Here is a 22,738-nt window from a genome sequence, read left to right on the forward strand (position 1 = left end):
GTTAGCACTCTTAGACGTCAGAGTTCTGCTCTAAAGTGATCTCGGAAACCCTGTTACGGGGATGCTTGCATCCTGAAGAAATAGAATTAAGAAGCGGTAACCGTCATTGCGCTACAGTGGAACCTCGATAATACGACGTTCAGGGGACCGCGCAAAACCGTCGTATAATCCGGGTGTCGTATAATCGAAAATCAAAGAATGCGGCCAGTGGCGCTCGGCCTTGCGCCGAAAACTGTTGACCGGCTTCAAGCCCGCGGCAAGTACGCCAATCAGATTAAAAAAGACAAAGCCCAGCATTTGTTTGAAACAGATTTGCAAAAAAATCTTTATTACCGTTTAAAAAAAATCGGTAATTTTTTTTTGCACCTTTGCCCAACCTCGGCGCATCAACTTTCTTTCAAGGACTGCCACGTCCATCCGGCAGTAGGTCGCCAACATCGTCGCGCGCGCAAGCAAAGCGCCGGATGTTGTCGACGCTCTGCAACACGTCCGCGTAACTAGGAATGGGAGCGCAAACCTCTGCATCGTTGTCCACTTCCTCTTCGTCGGAAGTTTTATCGTGGGCCACAAGCATCCATTACTTCCATTACAAAAAGCGCCGTGGACGCCGCTGTCCTCGCTTGGGCGAGCGCGGCCTCGCCCGCTTATCTGTTTTTTCATCAGCGTCGGCTCCTGCGGACGCATCTGTTGCTGCGACCGACGCGCGTCTTATCTTTTCTCTTTATCTTTCCTCTGATCTTTTAACTCTCCTTGGCAGCGGTGGTGGCTTGGCTCACGCCAGTAGGCGGGCCCGTGCGCTTTCCTTTTCATCCTTCTCTCAGTCACAACAACAACAGGCAGGCCGCGCCTCCTTGGGACTCCGACTGCACAGGCTCGACTAAAAAGAGAGCAAGTGCACTTGGCGGCCTCGGCAACGCTCTCTTCCGCGCAAAAACGGGGGTGCTTAGAGTCGCATGCAAAGTTTTTTTTTTTTTTTTTTTTTTCAGAAAATAGGGGGGGTGCTTAGAATCGCGAAAATACGGCACATCCCGGCCTGCGTTTGCTGACGACCTTTTTTTGACGGATGGTACGAGCCAGCCGTCGTACGAAGCGGGGTCCTTCTAAAATTTGCGTCGTATAACCGAGGTTTTTAATGCATTGTCTCTATGGGGGTTTTGCCGGGACCGCACAAATTCGTCGTAAAATGCGGGTCGTCGCATGACCGGGGGACGTATAATCGAGGTTCCACTGTAGTTTTCTTGTGCCAGCAGTACAGTCGCGAGTAAAAAAGATTAGCACACGACGAACACTGGAGCGCCGGAATGACAATGCGTGCCGCTGCGGGTGACGAAGAGGCTGATAACGAGAGTGCCAAGCCGTTCCCATTCTACAGTATTATTGGGGTTCAGCGGACTGTCATGGCCCAGCAAAATTTATTTTTCTGTCTCGCCCCCTTTTTTTTTTTTTTTAATACAGCCTATTGATCTTGCGAGTTTCTTTTGACAAACCATCACAGACGTAGAAAAACAGTAATAAAAAAGAAACAATCTTTGCTCATGATCTCATGATAACCGAGCCAAAATAAATGCCGCATGCACAGTCACGTAGGGTCGGCACTTCGATGCTCGGGCAGTGCACACTTGATGAAGCTTACTTCCTGCCGTCCCCCCCTATGCTGCAAACATGGAGACGGCCCGATAGGCAGGTCTGCGAACCGCAGCGCCGAGTGGTGGGATATCACAATTCTGATCTCCAGTGATTTGTGCTAATATTTTTTACTCGCGACTGTACATAAGGAGCATGGGGACAGGAAGTTTGCACGCTATGATTGGAGCTCTTGCGGGGCCATGACAGCACAGTTGATACCAGGCATTGAGCCTCTATTGCTAAAGAGACGATTTGCACAGATTTATGTAAATACGAGGCGCTGTTTGTTCACAACCATTGCTGAGCACACGACTAATGGGAGCACGAGGAGTTTTGGACATGAATATATCTGTAATGGTAGGCCTTATTACCGTGTGCATGTATGGTGATTTGTTATCCACAGAAAAGAAGGGGGGGGGGGGGGGGGTGTTGCTATTTACTTGAACTCTTTTTTTTCTTATAATTATTTTCGTGCTTTGTGCCTTCTCTGCCAGTGGAATCATGTACTCAAAGGGGCAGATTGTAAGAACTGAATAGTGTCGGACAAAGAAATTTTATCATAGTGGCCTTACCTTCATTACATGCCTTCCATCCTCTGCTTACGAGTACACAAAACGCAAGGCATAGTTGCTCGGAGAAAGTACGCCTATTTCAACAATGAAATTGCCTTTTTCATAAATTAGTCAGTTCCCAAGATTTATGCTTTTTAGTCAGGCTGGCTGAAGCATCAAAGTGAATTAAAACAGCAAAGCAGTAGTGATATTGCAGTTTTTATGCCTCACGTGTTATAGCCACCGTATAGCCACCATGTCACAGCCACAGCATAAGAGTAGAAATTTAGTTATAAGTTATTTGCTGGGCTTAGGCAAATACCATATAGGGGTACGCTCATAATGTCTTGCATATCATTGCAAAATAGGTCATATGCAACCAGAAATTTGGTGTAAGATTACAACATGCTGAGTAAGGCCTCCAAATAGAGCGTCCTTCCCTCCTCGCTTCTTTTTCCACTAACCGCATCTCTGATCTACCTCGATGCAGGAGCTGATCAAGAAGATGTACCACAACCCAAAGCAGATCTTCAACTTGCCCACTCAGCCTGACACATACATCGAGGTAGACCTGGATGAAGAGTGGACAATACCTGAAGTGCCTGCTTACAGCCGTGCCGGATGGACACCCTTTGCTGGCCGAAAAGTGCGGGGCCAGGTCCGCCGGGTTGTCATCCGTGGCGAGGTGGTCTTCGTAGATGGCCAGGTACACACTCGTGTCATGCTAAAATTGAATGTGGTGGAAATTTTGGCGTAGGTAGCAAGTTTTCAGTATGTCATTATGACTGCATACTGTATTGTAGTGAAATTGCATTGAAGCTAGTATGCTGTCAAACCTGGGTGTAACGAACCTCCATGTAGCTTATTCCTCATTATTATGAAATTTCTTAATTCCCCAATGGCACCTCTATAGAAGCATGTGAATTTGTAAACTCTGTCATGAAGGTGTCTTTGTGGTTCACCTTGATGTAAAAAGCTTCCTGCGCCAACTGTTTAATAGCTACTGCTCCATTACTTGCAGTTTTGCCAAACCACGCGACAGTTTCAAACTACACAGCATGAACTGTCATGAGGTGGTATGCCTACGATCACGTCGAGTGAACACAGTTGACACAACGCGCACTGTTCCAGCACGATTGATGCTTCTCTGTGAAATCACTTTTGGAGTGCAGCACAACACGGAGTAACCGAGAACACACTTGACAAGCAATGCATGCCCATCGCTGCCACTCGGCTGCTGGCGAGAGTTTGGCGCTGATGGCAGGCGCACGGCAGGAGCAGCAGTGGCACTGAACGCCTGCAACACTGATGAAGACAAGAGCCTGTTTCCTTGGGCAACAATGCTAGCTAGATAATACATTGCGAGTATTGAGTGGGGGCACACAGCCCGTATATCGCTGATGTTCTAATTTCTAGTCCCGGGGTACCCGTGGTGGCCACATGGCCGTAAATAAATCCTATCAGCTGTAAACAGATCAGTGTGGATGCATTTCTCGTGCCTGTGCATGCGGATTTCGTTCATTTTGGATTATACTAATTTCGGATGGCACTAATATTTTTTGCAACGCCATGAGATTTGTATCATTGAGATTCTGCTGTATGGAGACCAGTGCGCTTTATTTATATGTGGTGATACTGAATGTTGTTGTGCTTGTTCAAGGCTGCATGTTGTTTATTCTCTGCAGTTAAGTGTTTCATTCAGAAAGCATTGCTAGGCTTCGGTTAATGCTTTGCAAAGACCATACCACTTGTGCAAGCCCGTTGTGCCAACAGATGGCAATATTGCCGCAAATCTTTGTAGTTTGCTCATTCACGCTCAACTCCACTGACAAGCCACCTGCTGGCGGCTTTGAGCATGAATGAGCAAACTATGAAGATACACGGAAATATTACAGCATTTCCTCTAATGTAATGTGGGCCTCCACCCCGGTGCCCCTAGCGGATCAGGGTACATTCCGGGTCTGGAAGGGACCTCCTTATAAGCACCGTCTGGTGTGACACCCAGTGGTAAAAATTAACCTCCCACCGCACTCCACCAATCTCACCCTCCAGAAATCCCACCCTAGAAAGGCCCACCTTCATGAAGTGTGCATCCTCCGGAAGTGTGCATCCTCCGGAAGTGTGCATCCTCCGGAAGTGTGCATCCTCCGGAAGTGTGCATCCTCCGGAAGTGTGCATCCTCCGGAAGTGTGCATCCTCCGGAAGTGTCCATACTCCGGAAGTGTCCATACTCCGGAAGTGTCCATACTCCGGAAGTGTCCATACTCCGGAAGTGTCCATACTCCGGAAGTATCCATACTCCGGAAGTGTGCATCCTCTGGAAGCTTCTGCAGCAACGGAGCAAAAAAACAACAGCAAAATCAAATTAAGAAACCGAATGGAAAGGCAGTCAGTATAAAAGTAAAATGTACAGCCAGTGTTGCTAAAGCAGATTTATTGTGTACCATGGTATGGTCACCTGTGCATTTTTGTTTGCTTTTTTATCTTAGCGGTGGTTTATCACAGTTTTGTTTGAGCAGTGTCTTTTCTCGGGCATTATCATGTGCACTCACTCAAACAAGCAGGCATCTTAGCGGTTCCCCGTCTCCCTTGCAGGTGCTCGTGGACCCAGGCTTTGGCCGGGATGTCATGACCACCACGGAGCTTGAGCGCAGCACAAGCATTGGAAGTTTGTCGCAGGTTTGTCTGCCTCTTGTGTTCTCTGAAGAAAAGGCTGTGCATCGTGATAGAAGGATGTCAGTTCTTGGCAGACAAAGCACGAAAGACTAAATGGAGCTCGAAGGACATACTTAAGGAGTGCGCAGTCACGCCTCCACAATGTGGGTTGAGCTTGGCGCATGGTAGTCTTGGATGCTTATGCGCCACTAAAACCAACACCACACAACAAACTAAAATGTGGGCGGCTATTTGTGGCAGCATTAAAGCGGGTTTGAAATGGTATTAACCAAGGTCAAGAAAAGTGGACGAGCAATAGGTATTCCATCACTTCTCACCTCACCATAAGAATTTATTGAGCAAACCCCACTGCAACGAATTCCGCTACAACAAAATTTCCACCACAGCGGAGTATTTCACATCCCCCTTAGCAATCGATGCAACGGGACGCAGCCGCCACGGTGGCTCAGTGGTTATGGCGCTCAGCTGCTGATCTAAAAAACACGGGTTCGATCTCGGCCGCAGCGGTTGAATTTCAATGAAGGCGAAATTCTAGAGGCCCGTGTACTGCGCGATGTCACTGCACGTTAAAGAACCCCAGGTGGTCGAAATTTCCGGAGCCCTCCACTACGGCGTCCCTCATAGCCTGAGTAGCTTTGGGACGTTAAACCCCATAAACAGAGCCCAACCAAATCTACACTTATAAAATCGTGATGACTGGTTTGCGCTCTTCTTTTCACGCAGCTTCAGAGTTCTCCGGAGAAGGGCAGCCCTGCTGTTTCGGAGACAACGTATGGTGTCGCAACCCCTCCAGTTGGGAAGCAGGCTCACTGGCGCAACTCAGTTAAATCTCTGACCACAGGTGAGCCCCGGGAGATTTCCGAACTGCATTAAGGAGACCTGATTCCAAGTGTATAATAGACTGTGCTGGTCTTTGTCGTGCAGTGGTTCATGCTACAATGCTGACATCACGTTTGTTTAGTCCTGTTGTATCCACACAACTGTTAGCCTGTCATCATCGTCGTCATCATCATCAGCCTGACTATGGCCACTGCAGGGCAAAGGCCTCTGCCATGTTCCTCCAATCAACCCTCAACAGATTTAATCAACAGATTTAATGCCATTAAGTGCTTACTGCCATTAAGTGCTTACTGCCTTAAGTTTTAATGGCATTAGCCTTACTGCCATTCGCGACCTACTGAGTTCGCCACAACTCATTCGCCCGTGCAATGTGTACTCTCGTTCCCTTTCCACACGCAGAAAAGCATGCAGCTTTGTTAGTAACAACTTCCTAACCTGTAGGAAATGGTTAAATCTTAACCTTCACTCAGATTAGGCATCTATACCGCATTTTCGATGCGAAGAGCGCCATTTTAACCAGCCTTATTGACAGGTACTCTCGACTTATATGCTGACGTGCGAGTTTATGGCTACTTTTTCGACTTGTAAAGCAGGAACAGCCGTATTTTCTGGAAAATCGTTTTTACATTACATTTGAACAACATTCCCGATATATTGTGCTCATTAGGAATGTTTATATTCAGATGAAACTTTTGACTGCCTTGCAAAGCGTTATTGTCTTATTTCAAGAATTGCTTCGGCGCGGCAGACAAGGACAAAACGTAGAATAACACCACAGAGCGTTATTGTCATCGTCACTTTCGATAATGGCGTTAAATGTGGACGTCTAGCACCAACTCCGAAAATAATGGCATTAACAAACTTAAGGCCTTAAGCATTTACTGCCATTTCTTGTGCGCGTGTGGCACGGGTATTAGTGTACCTTTCTAAGCCATCACCTCTCATAGGTGCTGAATGCACCTGTGAGCACTTCTGACGAATGCAGTCGTTAAAGTGACAGAAGCTGCAAATAGGGCTTCGTTATTTATTCTGTGCACTACAATGCAGAATATGTAAAGGCTTGTCTCAAAGGTCAGAGATGTGTTGCACTTGTGAATGCAAGCTTCGTTTTTGTGTGTCCCTGGTGCAGAGATGTACAACAAGATGTTCCAAGAGCTGGGCCTGCCCGACCGGCTGCTAGTGCCGACCGGCGTGGCGGCAGTGACTAGCTCGTCGGACGAGTCAGCCGCAGTGGTGGCCATGAGAACGAGTGGCCCCGTCGGACAGTCCACCCTGTTGCACCGCAGCATCAGCCCCCTGCTGAGCGGCGGTGCCTCGGGCGGTGCGCTGGTGGCTGCGTCCGCTGCAACCACCTCTGTCCCGTGGAGCCTGCCGGACGTCCCCAACGCCCTGCAAGGCCGGCACATCCTGACTGCCGACATGTTCTCCAAGGACCAGATGCACGCACTGTACAACCTGGCACACTCCTTCAGCGTGTGCGTGCAGAAGGACCGCCCCCTGGATCATGTGCTCAAGGTGCGTTGCACTTTTGGAACTGTGGTTTTGTCCTTGCAGTAGAGCCTCTCACATGTTAACTGGTCTGGAAAGTAGTGGAAGGGCCTGCGTCAGTTTTACTGCAGAGTGGTTCTTTAAAGGGGGGACACTGGTCTTTGAGACCAAAAAATGACCGAGAAATCGGTTTTCAAAAAGTGACATTTGTGGAATCTTCAGCTATTATTTTCCAACTGTACCAATTTTTTCCTTCATGAAATCAGCATTTTGACCATAATATGAAATTCAGATCATCCTGCGAGCTGAATTTATGCAGGAGCAGACAATTTAATAGCATGAAAATTTTGGACATCTGGCTGTCTTAGTGTGTCAATATCTCAACATCTAGGACAGATAGAGATGTCATATTGTTTGCTAAGGGAAGCTGAAGGCACAGTGTGTGCAGTAATCGAAGCAGATTTGTTCAGTCGCACTTCAAAAGTTTATAATTTCACAAATTTTATCGATGCATTACATTCACACCTTGAACATCGGTATTCCAAGTGCTGTAAAATTACTAATGAGGGTAAAATGGAAAAATGGTTTTGATTATTGCACTCTTTACTCACCTTACTATGTAACCATTTATCAGAAATTATTTTTTATTGAGCAATTTTTTTTTGCGCTGAGCTACTAATGAATGACTAATTAAAATTAATTACCATGGGAACCGACTAATTTGTGATAAAGGTAATTTCACTGTTGAAATCAGTATAAAAAACTGAGCTAGGTGGTACAGTTTCATTAGGATTGGACTAAAAATGAGAAAAATAGGTCTAAGACCAGTGTCTCTCTTAACAAGCATTGCTTTCAGTAGTCATTGCAGAGTGGAAGGTGTATAAAGATCGAAGCAGCGCGCAGTGACAGGACAAACGGAAAGTGACACGCACAAGCACGGACACAGCTGCATTTGTGTGTGGTGCTTTTAATTTGTCCCGTCGGCACATACTCGACACCAGGTGATTGAAATTAACCTGGAACCCTCCAGTGTGATGGCAACACTTTCTCTCGAGAATTCACACCTCGCCGCAGCGATGGCCTAGTGGTTGAGCACCCGCCTCGCATGCGGAAGGTACGGGGTTCGATCCCCAGTGCCATCGGGTGCCCACAGGTGACACAGTGGGTACAAGCTTTCCCCTGGCCTGGTGTTCGGCTTAATCAGGGTGAAATGTTTGGGAAATGGGTCTTCGACCCCACCTTGAGCAAACAAAAACACTTTGTGCCGTGGCACCCTTTGGCCGCAGATGCCTTTGCAGCATTAAAAATCGCTATCATCATTATCATTCCATACCTCCTTTGTCCCTTTTCTCACAACATGGTTCGGGTGTCCATCTCGAGTGAGGCAGTTAACGGGAAACTGAGAACGACTCCAACCTGTAATTGTTCTCAGTAGAAATTGATTCTCTGGCCCTTCATAGCTGTGATGATGTTTGGCTGACAGCAAAAGATGCGTTCTTCGGCAAGAACGTGGGATATAAAAATCCCCCCCCCCCCCCCCCCCCCTCCCTTGACCCAGTAAGTTAACTTCACCACTAATTTGAGATTGTCCAGTGGAGTGCATCGATAAAGAGCAAGGTCTGAAATGATCTGCCGGAGGGCTCCTGTCGAGAGATATGGCTGCCCTTCTCCAAGTGCTGAATACGATAGCTGAGACAGTGAGAATGGGGCATATCCTCCGATTACACCTCTTTTGGCATTTCAAAATTGCTTTTGAGGCTAAATATGATCCAAACACGTGCTGTTGAACGTGAGCCACGAAAAATGCAAAGGTGGTCTCCAGCGAAGATGTGGCGACTGTGACTGAACACTGGTATACCAAGTGTCTCAGCTTAAGGGGGGACACTGGTCTTGAAAAAAAATTTTTTATTAATTTAGTCATAGTTATGAAATATTCAGGGCACATGTATTTTTGTGCGCTGATTCTAGATATGTCATTTAATTTAATGTAAAACAATTCCTAGAGCACTTGTGCACATTTTATGCAAGTATTTTACAGAGAGTTTTGAAGAAAATTTGCTGCAGGAAACTCGCTGACATGTATGCCATTCAGTTCTCTTGACACCAAGGAATGCAATAAGGGTAAAATTATCATCCTGGCTATCATGGAACTTGAGTAATAGGGTGCTGAAGCTGCCACTTCAGAAACAGGAATACACACTTTCCTTCTCATTTCTGAAGCGACAACTTCAAAACTCTATAACTTAAGTTCTACGATAGGTAGGAACACAATTTCACCCTTATTGCATTCCTTGGTGTCAAGAGAACCCAATGGCATATATTTCAGCGAGTTTCCCGCAGCAAATTTTCTTCAAAACTCTCCGCAAAATACTTGCATAAAAAGTGCATAAGTGCTCAAGGAATTGTTTTACATGAAATTAAATGACATATTTAGAATCAGCACACAAAAATACATATTCCCTGAAGATTTTGTAACTGTGACTTCATTAATAAAAATTTTTTTTTCAAGACCAAAAAAAGACCTGATCTTAAAAATAAATTTTTATTAATTAAATTAGTTATGCAGTCTTCAGGGAACATGCATTTTTGCATGCAGATTCCAAATATGTAAATTAATTTTATCTAAAACAAGTCCTTGTGCACTTATGCAATGTGTTATGTAATTTTTTTGGAGAGAGCTTTCAAGAAAGTTCGCTGCAAGAAACTTGCTGAAATGTCTGCCATTCGTTAGTCTTGACATCAAGGAGTGCAGTAAGAGTAAAATTGCTATCCTGCCTATCGTAGAACTCGAGTTATAAGGTTTCTAAGTTGCCACCCCAGAAACCATACCAACTTTTCATCCTAATACTGAAGCGGCAACTTCAAATCCCCATAAATCAACTTCTATGACAGACAGGATGATAATTTTACCATTACTCTACACCGTAATTCAAGACAACCAATGGCATGCATTTCGGCAAGCTTACTGCAGGGAAATTTTTTTAATGGTCTCTCCAAATGACTTTCATAATATATTGCATAAGTGAACAAGGACCTGTTTTACATGAAATTAAATGGCATATTTAGAATTGGCACACAAAATTACATGTTTCTGACTTCATTAATAAAAAAAAATTTTCAAAGACCAGGGTCCCCGCATGTAACCAAGTTTTAACAAAAAGATGCAGTGAAGTAAGCCAGTGAAACCGACTCAGTGCTGTTAGTTGTGTGGCCTAGCCTGCAGTATTTTTTTTAAATTCTGCAAAGTGATCAATTATTTAACGCGAGTTTGCTAACTTTCTAAATATCGGCTTTGAGGGAAAGTGGTAAATCACCTTGAAAAGCAGCTATGACTAACCTGATCAGAACAAAATTTGCTATGGAACTTGGTTAGGCAATGGGGAAATGGCAGTATGCTTGAATGTTCAGGTAAAAAACTCCCGGACTTTTATGCACTGTGGCCTGTGTGCATACTGCATTGGCTGAATTGCAGCTAGTGCTTGGGATGCTAAGGTGAGGAGGTGAATAGGAAGCACGTGTGCACTATCTTTTGTGATAGCTGCGACAAATCCTCGTATGCCTTGTCAGTGCACGAGTTCAAGCATGATGAGGTTAAAAGTGACGCAGAAACCGCTGCTGGCACATTACATTAATGGAAAGGGGAATGCCTTTTGTTTTAACAGGTTATTGTAGCAGTTAGTTTTCTAAGAAAGCAAAATGTAAGTAAAAGTCTTGGAACGTTTCATGCTCAAAAGAGCTAGCGTAAGTGCTGCTGTACATATCGTTTGTCCCTCTTTGTTTCTGCCAATTGCCGTCGCAATATGTAATACTGATGTGTTTGGAGAGTGGGCTCAGTTTTGAGGGTTTTTTCTTGTTGTTGTTGTTTCTGCGGCTAAATAGCGATTATTGGAAGTGACTTATCAGTCGCGATTAGTTGCTCGAAATAATTTCCTGTTCCATTTCCACCAGGGCAAGGTAATGGCATCCATATTCTACGAGGTGAGCACACGGACATCGTGCAGCTTTGCCGCCGCCATGCAGCGACTCGGAGGCTCGGTTGTCCACATGGACCAGGCCACGTCGTCCACACAGAAGGGAGAGACTCTCGAGGGTACTGTACCAGCTATCGCTTCGCAAAGATTGCGACGCCTTTTTTTTTTTCTTCTTACAATCATGAAAGTATGGTACAGCTGAGGGCTCGGAAAAAAATGCAGGTGGCATGCACGAAATGTCCCCACCAGAACAGCTGATTGGCCCAATGTTGGAAATAATGGCTTCACTGCGGTCCTATGCAGTGCCTACCCTTGCCAATGCACTTCCAATATTGGGCCAATTAGCTGTACAGCTAATCAGTACACCTTCAATATTGGGCCAATTAGCAGCACAGGTAACTGGCCCAATATGGAAAATGATGGCTTCACTGTGGTCCTATGCAGTGCCGACCCTTGCCAATGCACTTCCAATATTGGGCCAATTAGCTGTGCTGCTGGGGATGGAAGCAGCATCAATATGATCTGAACAGCAACACTTCGGAAATGCATGCAACATCATAGAGTGCAGCAGAGCTTTTGCACGTTAACAGACGCACACAGTCTCCCACGTTGATGTGGCCACCATCATGGTCGGGCCATCGCTGCTTTGTTTGATGCTGCCGAGTCCTGTGCCTGTTCACCCTTCTTTAGCCTATTCCACGGAAGCAATTCACTGCGTTCTTTCACTTCTGATGCCACCTTCTTTTCACGTTCATGGCCATCCTCTCCTGTGCCCGCTTATGCCACATGGCCTGTGTTGTTCCCTGGCCCGACCTATACTATGTGCAATAACCACAATTACATCATCGAAAAGTTGGCTTGTCTTAGTGGCTCGAGAGCCTGGTCATGAAGGTTGCTTTAAAGGTGCACTAAAGAGTGTTCTGGAAAACTTCGTTTTCGCATTTACAGTAAAAGCTCGTTAATTCGAACTTCACGGGACCGGGAAAAAAGTTCGAATTATCCGATGTTCGAATTATCGAATGGCCGCGAAAAAACCGACAAGAACCATTTGCATTACGGTATATGTAGGGTATTTACTCGCGTAACGAACCCACTCACATAATGACCCCCCCCCCCCCCCGATTTTTGCCTAAGAATCTGAAAAAAAAAAAAAAGCGTCAGCCGTTAACGCTTCCCTTCGTTTGGCACCGTCACGGCCCACAACGCTTTTGGCGGCGCGCCAAGATTCTGCGCAGCGATAAGTGATGTTATCGCTGCCCAGCATCTTGGCCGCCAAGAAATGCGTTGTGGGCTGTGACGGTGCCAAACGGAGGGAAGCGTTAACGACTGTTATCGCTGCGCAGCATCTTGGCGCGCCGCCAAGAAATGCGTTGTGGGCTGTGACGGTGCCAAACGGAGGGAAGCGTTAACGACTGTTATCGCTGCGCAGCATCTTGGCGCGCCGCCAAGAAATGCGTTGTGGGCTGTGACGGTGCCAAACGGAGGGAAGCGTTAACGACTGTTATCGCTGCGCAGCATCTTGGCGCGCCGCCAAGAAATGCGTTGTGGGCTGTGACGGTGCCAAACGGAGGGAAGCGTTAACGACTGTTATCGCTGCGCAGCATCTTGGCGCGCCGCCAAGAAATGCGTTGTGGGCTGTGACGGTGCCAAACGGAGGGAAGCGTTAACGACTGTTATCGCTGCGCAGCATCTTGGCGCGCCGCCAAGAAATGCGTTGTGGGCCGTGACGGTGCCAAACGGAGGGAAGCGTTAACGGCTGACGCTTTTTTTTTTTTTTTCAGATTCTTAGGCCGGGGGGGGGGGGGGGGGGGGGGGGGGTAGCTCCAGCAAGGGGGAAGCGAACTTTGGCAAAGTGCCAGCGCTTGTTCGGTTGCGCAAGCCTAGTTCAAAAGCGGGCGTCTTGTTCGCGGCTGAGCGCGTGCTTCCGTCGCGTCCGACCGATGGGTGGAAGCATGGACGACACTCGCAAAGAAAAAAAAAGTTTTTCGCTCGTAATTTGTAGCGCCGGTCCGAAGTCATAGCCTTCATGGGCGTTGGCTGGGACCGCGCTGACAGTGCTTGTCCGTATTTTCGAATTAACAGGGCTCGAATTAACGAGTATTTAGATGCGAGTTCCGGAGGTTGCGCGGAAACGAGGGTAGGCAGCCGCCAGTGCGGTCGCCAAACCCTACCCTCCGGTGCCGCCGGCCACCGCGCCGGTGATGGTGCCATTTAAGCTTTACCCACTTTTCCAAGGTTTTATCTAGTTCCATCTTCTGTGCCCGTTTAGGACGTACGCAGCTAACTATGCGGAGGAGGTGCTTTTTTTTTTTTTTTTGGCCACATGCTGTGTGCCAAGCCGCCCAGACGCGGTGGCGCGTAGTTCGAATTATCCGTAACGGAACCGACTCGCTTTCGAATTAACGGGCTTTTTTATACACAGATCTCTATGGAGCTTGGCCGGACCAAGTAGTGTAGTTCGAATTATCCGAAAATTCGAATTATCGAGTTTTGAATTAACGAGCTTTCACTGTATTTTGTTTTCTGGGTTTCCATGAATAAATAGTTTCAGTCGCAGACAATATAGCTGCAAGTTAAGCTCTCGGAAATAAAAATGTTCAAGGGCTCTTTGCTCTCGCGAGACTGCTGCCGCAGGGTGGGGCGCCTCACCACCTTATCCGATGGAAGTGCGCGCTTCGCTTCTTTTGTTGTGGTGCATCAGCGATCATGGTTTCCTGTTCTCAAGGTAACTAACACAAGATGTGCCTTTCAGCCAGTTGCTTGGCAGCTTGCCTCTCTGCCATTGGCGGAGTAATACTTAGTAATGCGCGGAATGATCTTAGAAAATGTGTGGTTTGCTTGCGAACTGAACAACACTTGCAACAAAACGCAACGGTGTCCCACAGATCACACGAAAAAGTGTAGATCCATGGATGTCGGGGGATTGCAAAACTGGGGAATGAGGCAGGCACGGGACCTTCGAGAAAGGGGAACCGCGATTACCAATGCACCACAAGGAAAGAAGCAAGTGTACGCTTCCGCTGGAGCAAGCGATGAGACGCATCATCACCCTGTTAAAGTAAAGAGTCCTTGGGTAATTTTATTTCTGCTGGCTTAATTTGTGGCCATGTTGTCTGCAACTGAAACTATTTGTTCTTGGAAACCCAGAAAACAAAATGAAAGCGCAAACAAGGTTTTCCCAGAATGCTCTTAGAGCACCTTTTTAACTGTCTTGGAGAGGTGCTAGAAGAAAAAAATCTCATCATATACCTGCCTCAGTTTTGAATATAACGTTGAGTTGCATTCTGGGACAGATAATATGAGGGAAAAAGCTCGGGTTGAATTCGTGCAGCTAAGGCAGGCTTTTTTTATTATTTATTGTGAAAAAAAAAAAGAAGCTTATGGTGGTTTATGCTGAGGAGGCCAATTACTTTTTTCTCTTCTGTCAATGCAGACACCATCACAGTCATGTCGAACTACAGCGATGTGGTTGTGTTGCGTCATCCACAGCCAGGTGCTGTTATGGTGAGTATGGTTGTTTTGGTGACCCTGTGGTACTCTATCCTTTAGATTGCTGTAGTAGTTAAGGAGCCACAAGCCTGTCAGCATTACCAAGATTGTGGCAACCAAAAGAGTCCCCCTGACATTCTTTCTTTTTTCTCAACGAAGTTGCAAAATGTAATGTGTGGTGAAGAGGCTCTGTTTGCAAAATTTCTTAATGCAAGGGTAGTCTTGAAGCATTCTGTACTTGTGGAGTTGCCAATGAATTATATTTCACTTTTCTGCACTCTTCATTGATCCTCAACTTTTAGACTGTGGCCATTTTACTTCAGCTGACTAGGGCTAAAACTTGGTGCTGCTTTTGAGGTGAAGTTTCTATTTTAGACTCCAAAAGGCTGAACAAAAGGTTGCACTCGTATTAAGAGGGACAAGATGCCTTATACTGCGCAAATAATTCGGTTCCACATATAAGTCAGTCCCAACCCCAATTTTGGATGGTCATTTTTCTAAAGACAGGCATTGGTACGTACAGTAATCAGATATGCCGGCGTTGCACACAGTCAACGCATCACGGGCACTGAGCAAGGATGATTGCGTCGCGGGAAAAGCGCAGTCCGTAAGCCTGGTCTTCGTGCTGGTAGTACTGGGGCTGGGGCACTTCGCATATCAAGCATCTGCATCGCTCTACAGCACTGCCTCATGGCTCCATATCACCCCGTATCTTTGAATTAACCGGGCCGGTGCAAGCTGCCGGTTCAAATTATCCGGTCAAGTTTGGATTAGAAATTACAGGACCGCAGAAATTCTAATTGTCCGGGATTTCAAATTAACAGAGTTTGAATCATGGAGGTTTTACTGTATTTCACTATCTATCTGACTTCGCTCCCACCAGCAGTGCAGGCTGCCTTTCCTGTAACAACGTAAATGTTGGATTTGCCCCTTTTCAGCGAGCCTCAAAGCATTGCCGGAAGCCCGTGATCAACGCTGGCGATGGCATTGGCGAGCATCCGACTCAGGCCCTCCTCGACATCTACACCATCCGCGAAGAGATTGGCACTGTCAACAACCTGACGGTATGGTGAACAGCACAGTGAATTTGTTATTCACTGAAGCTTGCTTTTCTGAAAATAAGTTGACTGTTTGCAGAACAGTGTTTTAAGAGCACAAACCTCCCTGGAGAAATAAAAGCCGGCAGTGCCTCACCTCATGAATGTCTTGTAGTTAGGTTACATGAGATTATGTCTGGGGTTTGTTAGTGTAATAGTGGCGCTATATTTCTGGATTAACGTTGCTGATTCGCACTGAATTAAAATTTTGAAAGGCAGTTAAAATTATGTCCTCATTACAGTGAAATCTCGATACAACGAACTTCGCGGGGTCGCGAATAATCGTTCGTTATTTTGAAATATTGTAATAACGAAAGACTCGCGAAAAAAGGTAGTAGTATTACTGGACAATGAAAATACTGTACCTTCAGGAAGGGCACATGACAAGCTATGTAATTTTCAAACAGGAACGCAAACGAGAGGTTCAGCGCTCGTTTATTTGAAGAAATCCGTGATTCTGGCGGGTGCGACACAGGCGCCCCAGGCGCCCCAGGACGAACTCTTCAACGTCAACTTTTTGGAGCACAGAATCAGGCACATCGCTACAACGTCCGATGAATGTGCGAAGTTTGCCTATGGATGCAAGAACCTCCGCACTAGACACAGGTTCGGCCGCTTGGTCTGCAGGCGGCGAGTCGGCATCGTCGTCCAGTTCATTCTCTTCGCCGCGCTCTACATACTCGTGAACGCTACTCACGATGTCTTCTACAGTCAGGGGCAGCATTTTCCGACTCGGCGTAGTCGGCAAAAGTTACAGAAGAGTCTAGAGAGAGTTTCGCAGTGACTTCAGTCCGCACCTCTTTTGCGCTGTCGTCATCCGTGCTATCAGCGTCATCGCAGTCTTCTGTGTGAAGCGGCGATTTCACCAGGCCAGCTTTCCTCCAGCAGTTGTTGATGGTCGAGGCCTTTACGTTCCACCACACCCCAGTTACCATTTCGGCAGCCTGGCGGACATTTATGGCTGTCGGGAGTCCGAGCCGAAGGTTTAACAGCGCTGCACTAGGCGCTTCCGAAACGATGTGTTTCCTTAAGCGTGAACTGCCGTCGCTTCATCTTGACGCTGGCGCCCGCAGAATTCATCGTCAGCACAGTCAACACGCAGCGGCGAGAAACGACTAGGCCTCGCGTTCGCGGCGGCCGCACACAAAAAAAGAAAAGCGCGGAGGTAGTCTAGTCACATGCACACCCACGGCCGGTCTCGACACGCGCGCTCTCTCGCTCTCTCTTAAGGAGAGAGGAGAGAGTGCGCGCGTCGAGACTGGCCGTGGCACACCGTGGGAGAAAAAAAAAACGGAGGAGGAGAGACCAGCCAACTTCCGGTTGCGAGGCGGCTTCGGATTGGACTGGATTGTATCGGATGCCTGCCCTTGGCGATTAGCAGAGTTAGCGTGTGCCTCTCGGGGAGTCGGCTCACTTCTCCGGGGTAAGTTCGTAATAATGAGGTGCATTTATAATAGGTGGGCAAATAAATTATGCTCGTTATTCTGAAATGTTCGGTATTTTGAAATTCGTAGTAGTGAAATATTTTTATACATTGAAAATATCGATATTTTGGCGGGGATTTTGAAAAAGTTCGTTAATATGAAAAATTCGTTAATGTGAGGTTCGTAGTAACGAGATTATACTGTACTAGGAAGCTTACTCGAGCATTGCTGGAATAAATGAAAAGGGGAGTGGACTCGTGAAATACGCGTCAGCCATCAGTTGCAACACCTGTACACGTGGTGTTACTCCTTCATGATATAAACATGAAAGTAGAGAAAAAAAAGTCACTGCTCCATCTGATAACATCATTTTTTGGCTTTTTAATCACCAGTGAAAGACGTCAGCAGGCAACAGTAGTAGCCTTGCATGTAGACTAATCATTGGGGGAAGCAGGTCGTCACAGGGGCATTAGCCTTCTTTGCAGCCTGTCAGCAGTTAAGAGCGAGGTGTGCTCTCACAGTAAAGGATATATGAAGCGAAACCTTCATGTCACGTTCAGAGGAAAGTCTACGGAAAAATGCCGGTCTGTATCATTGAAGAGAATAGCTGTGAGCTTGAAGTGCTTGCAATCCTTCACTGCTCATTTGCCCCTTGGGTCATATTCCACAAGCCACCTGTCCGGTGTTGCTATTTAGAGATAGTTTTCTACACAAATTTGAGGGAGAGAGACGTTTAGGGGCATTTGGAGCTTCACTTGTGCCTCGAAACCTGTGTCCTGTCATCCTTAGTGTTTTAAGCAACACGTTGTTGCTAAAATGGAGTGTTTCATCCAGGTAGTTGATGCGCCTAATTCTCTGCCGTTTTGTGGACTGATGCAGGTGACTCTGGTGGGTGACCTGAAGCACGGCCGCACAGTGCACTCCCTGGCACGGCTGCTCACCCACTACAACGTCCACCTGCGCTATGTCGCACCCGCCAATCTGGGCATGCCGCAGTCCGTGCGAGATGCCGTTGCTTCCCAGGGAATCACCCAGGCAAGTTACGCATGGGTACCTCCATAACAGCAATGGCAGTACATGGCGATGCACGTAGTGCACATAGGATGTGGAGAAAGCGTGCCTGCATGCTTACTGCGACGCATGCTACAGTAGAGCGCACACAACAGAAGCTGGAGCTGCCAGTGCGGCCTGTGCTCCGTTGCGCATGGGTGCGGATCGATTGCATGCGCTCACAGTTTGATACATATCTAATGTGCAGTTCATTGTGAAAAGTCATCATCATCAGCCTGACTACGCCCACTGCAGGGCAAAGGCCTCTCCCATGTCTCCCCAATTAACCCTGTCCTTTGCCAGTTGCGGCCACCGTATTCCCGCAAATTTCTTAATCTCGTCCGCCCACCTAACTTTCTGCCGCCCCCTGCTACGCTTGCCTTCTCTTCGATTCCACTCCGTTACCCTTAAGGACCAGCGGTTATCTTGCCTTTGCATTGCATGCCCTGCCCAAGCCCATTTCTTCCTCTTGATTTTGACTAGGATGTCATTAACCCACATTTGTTCTCTCACCCATGTGTGGATAACAATGGTAAGTTTTGGGTGCTTGATATGAATCGTAATTCATTATAACCGGGTTCGTTTTCATTGGATGTGACTGTAAGCACTGCTTCACAGTAACGGTGGATACATGTGCCTTGCATGTGCTGTCGCTATAAAGTGGTATGTTAATGTTCTGCCCTCCTTTTTTTTGTTCATTTTTGTTCTACACAGGAGGACATTGAGAGCCTGGAAGCTGCATTGCCAGATACTGATGTGCTCTACATGACTAGGATTCAAAAGGAGCGCTTCAGCAGTGCGGAGGAATACGAGAAGGTGTGTTTTTAGAGGAATACGTGTTGAGCCGCTTATACCAACCATGACCGTTGCAACCCAGAGTTGTTATATCATGGTATCATTATATAACAGAAGTTGGAAGTAAGTGGACTAAGCTTAAGGTAGCGGATTTTACTGAGCTTAGCATATTGAAATGTGCTGCACGCGATAGATTGCCCGCGTCAGCCACGCCACCACTGTCAGCGTTATCTTCCTACTATAAACCGCCTGCTTATACAATCCAATACAAAATAGTCTCAGCCAGTTCTGTCTGAAGAAAGAACGGCGAAACCAGCGGAAATGCTTCATCTGCCACTGTTGCTAAACAAGCTGCCCGAGCAAGGGCTCAGTGCCGGCGTCAAGAGGACCCTTCTATTCGCGCTGCCGAAGCGCAAGTTCATCGCCGCTGCCGAGAGGACCCAGGAGTTTGTGGTGCCGAAGTGGAGGCTAGGTGACGCTAGGACCCTGCAGTTCGCACCGCCAAAGCAGACCGAGCTGCACTCAAATTTTGCATTAGAGAGTATCGTTATCCAACTTGCCCTACTTTTGGCTTTGCTTATCGTAACCATCCTTAGAATTTTTTGTCCTTTGCTTGCTTATTAGAGCTTAGTGAAAGTTTCATGTTTGTCGTAATGTAATTTGTCCTCACCGTCCCGTTAATTACAGTGCAAATGTGTGTGGTACAGAAAGTTTAAATCCATTACCGATTTACTTGTTCCAAGGGACATCGTTCTGTCTTCGGTTTCATGCTTAGGGCGGAATCTAGTTCTGTGGCTACCACAGGACATCTAATTGTAGGAGTGCCTGTGCAGAGTGTTGATTTCGATTTTTCTTCCTCTACTTTCTTGTGCAGGCTTGTGGCCTCTTTGTGGTGACACCTCAACTGATGACGAAGGCCAAGAAGCGCATGATTGTCATGCACCCGCTTCCACGAGTCTTTGAAATCAGGTGTGTAGACAGGTGCCGAAAAGGTTTTGCTAACAACTACAAAGGACAGAAAGAATGTTGGAAGTCGGTAGCATGCATAGGCGACATCTTTGTCAGATAATTGTCCTGTCGGCCGCAAAAGTTTACATCATGCGCGGTCTCTTATAAAAACAAAAATATTGTTGCGTTGCCTCATGTCTAGGGTTCGGAAATTTAGGCATTTGCCTAAACATGCCTATAAATGCCTAAACGGGGGATTTTTGCACTTGCCTGCCTTTTTATCATTTTTTAGGAAATACTACCTATTTAACCGCACTTTTCGCCTATAAATGCCTAAATCCGGCACTTCGGCCCTCGGTACCGTTTTTCAATTTTGAGACATCTGTCTATGTGTGGTGAAAGGCGCGCGCCGATGCACGCACAAAAGGCGCGGGTCTCGCCGAACGTTTTTCTCGAATTGTAACTTGAACGCAACGAAGTCTCAAAGTGTAGCAAGAGGCGAGTATGGAAAGAGATGTGACATACATAGTGCAAAATTCTCAATATTGATGGAAAGGATGACAAAGTTAGAGAAGGCTGGACTCTCAACAGATGAATCGTTGAAGGTAGTGGCAGAAGTACCAGCAGCACTTCGGGGACTAGAAGGAAAGGGCGCTACTGCTTCTACGAAGATGCAACAATTGATAGAAAAAAAATAGATGCCTAGAAACAATTTCAGAAATCAGATTTTCTACGCGGAGACAGTCAGGCCACACCACCTGAAGGCTAAGCGTTTATCAACTCTCATGTTTTAGGTTCGCGCCACTAAGCTCATGTGATGTCAAAAGAAACCTTTTAAATTACAAAGCTATGCTTAACGAATACCGAATGAGCTTCAAGTTCGAAAACCTGAGAATGAGCTTTGATTCAGTTGAGGGCTGAGTACGCTCCGTGCTTGACTTACCAATCTTGTACTTATGAATAAAGAGTATTATTCAAAGCGCCTATTTTTGCTTTATAGCGCCTATTTCAATATTTTTTAGAGCCTAGATGCCTGCCTATTTCGCGGTTCTTTAGTGCCTAAATTTCTGGGCCCTACTCATGACCTAGCAGCCGCACGGTAACGTTACCAGCTGATGGAGCATGCTATTGCATGACTGCTTCAAAATAATTTTTCTCCACACACCCGTATCCCGTAAACTTGTGTGGCAGATAGTTCATAAGCCTACACCATTGGATATGTCTCCCAAAAGCCCCAGTCTGAAACGAAGCATCTGATGCGAGTCAGCATTTTCAGTTCGTTTTTTGCAGCCACAAATTTATAAGTCTTCTCACTAAAAAGCTGCCGTACAGTAAAATTTACATTTCAGAATGTCATATCAGTTTTTTCAAGCAGTCTTTTTTGCACAGTGCGAGGGCCTTTTCAGGTCATGGGATGTTAGTTCTAGTATATTGTTCTAAATAGGAATAAATTAAATTTGCTAAAATTGGTAACATTTCTGCCAGATGGAGGCTTTCGCATGCTTACCAAGTACTCTTTCAAAGGCAGATTGTGAAGCGGATACAGTAAAAGCTCGTTAATTCGACACTGACGGGACCGCGAAAAATTGTCGAATTATCCGAATGTCGAATTATCGAATGAACAACAAAAAACAATGTTTGCCGCAACAGGATGTATACCTTTAGTTGGCAAGGAAATCTGTAATCACCGTCCGCTTTTTCGAGCGAATTTGAGCGACTACGATAGCTCTAACAGCTGCCAGGTGCTCCGCGGCACACGCGCCGTCAGGGATTTGTTCACAGAAGTCCTCCCGCACGGACAAGGCTTCTGCGGCTTCTTTCACCGTGCACTTCGGCATTTGGGACAACTGCTCACAATCGTAAATCGTCGTCGTTGTCAGCGCCTGTCACTTCAATTATTTCATCCTCGGTCAGCTGACAGGACACGAAGGCGAGGCGGCGCGCAGGCCCTGCGCGCTACCCATCGGAAAGCAGCGCGGGGAGGTGGTGAAGGGAGCGCCGCTCCCCGCTTATCTGTTTTTTCAACCAGCGTCCGCGGGGACAGCGTTGTTGCTGGGACGCCCGTCTTATCTTTCCTGTGATCTTTTAACTCTCCTCTTATCTGCACGGGGACTGTGGACAGGTGTCTTATCTTTTCTCTATCTTTTTCTCTGATCTTTTAACTCTCCTCTATCTGCACATGGCAGCGGTGGTGGCTGAGCCAGTAGGCAATCCCTTGCGATTTCCTTTCACCCTTCTCTCAGTCGCAACAAAACAGCAACAAGTAGCGCAGTAAACATGCTGACAAAGCGCGCATTTACCAAAAAAGGCGCCGTAAATAACCGTGATAGCGACTGCTGCGACACAACAAAGCACACAAAAAAAAGACGCCAGCCACTTCGGCCGCCGCTAACTCGCTTCCTCGGATGGATGGACGGATGGAGGGATGATATGACCATAGGGATGGCCTATCAGCCGTACAGTAGCGCCGCTCATGGCAGTGTTTTTTTCTTTTTGCTCTCGGCACACCGGCTTGGCGGGCTGCGGAGTGAAGTCGAATTAACCGACGCACGGCAGAATTTGTTCGAATTAACGAGAGTTTCGCCCCATAGACTCCTATGTATAATTGTAGGGACCTCGCGCGCGCGTCGAATTATCCGATTTGCCGAATTAACGGGGGTCGAATTAACGAGCTTTCACTGTATTGGGCAGTTTGTCTTAAAAGTTGCGCACGTAGTACTTACAGAGAAGAGACTTTACATTACAGCACATATATTATATACATTCCCGCCAAAAGTTGTGTG

At 46.7% G+C, this 22,738-nt stretch overlaps 1 protein-coding gene across 1 annotated transcript in view; it reads left to right on the forward strand.

Annotated features, from left to right (window-relative positions):
* The window catches only part of r (carbamoyl-phosphate synthetase 2, aspartate transcarbamylase, and dihydroorotase rudimentary), a 96,211-nt gene that overhangs the window by 71,757 nt on the left and 1,716 nt on the right, over nt 1-22,738 (forward strand). The window contains exons 33-42 of the mRNA XM_089553111.1: nt 2,668-2,883; nt 4,773-4,856; nt 5,577-5,694; nt 6,823-7,208; nt 11,130-11,271; nt 14,586-14,656; nt 15,580-15,705; nt 18,042-18,197; nt 18,927-19,028; nt 19,882-19,976. Of these exons, the coding sequence (XP_089409237.1) occupies nt 2,668-2,883; nt 4,773-4,856; nt 5,577-5,694; nt 6,823-7,208; nt 11,130-11,271; nt 14,586-14,656; nt 15,580-15,705; nt 18,042-18,197; nt 18,927-19,028; nt 19,882-19,976 (1,496 nt within the window). The remainder of the gene's footprint in view (nt 1-2,667; nt 2,884-4,772; nt 4,857-5,576; nt 5,695-6,822; nt 7,209-11,129; nt 11,272-14,585; nt 14,657-15,579; nt 15,706-18,041; nt 18,198-18,926; nt 19,029-19,881; nt 19,977-22,738) is intronic.

This window comes from Amblyomma mixtum, chromosome 7, assembly GCF_055824585.1.
Source record: "Amblyomma mixtum isolate Tamu chromosome 7, ASM5582458v1, whole genome shotgun sequence".
Classification (NCBI taxonomy): domain Eukaryota; kingdom Metazoa; phylum Arthropoda; class Arachnida; order Ixodida; family Ixodidae; genus Amblyomma; species Amblyomma mixtum.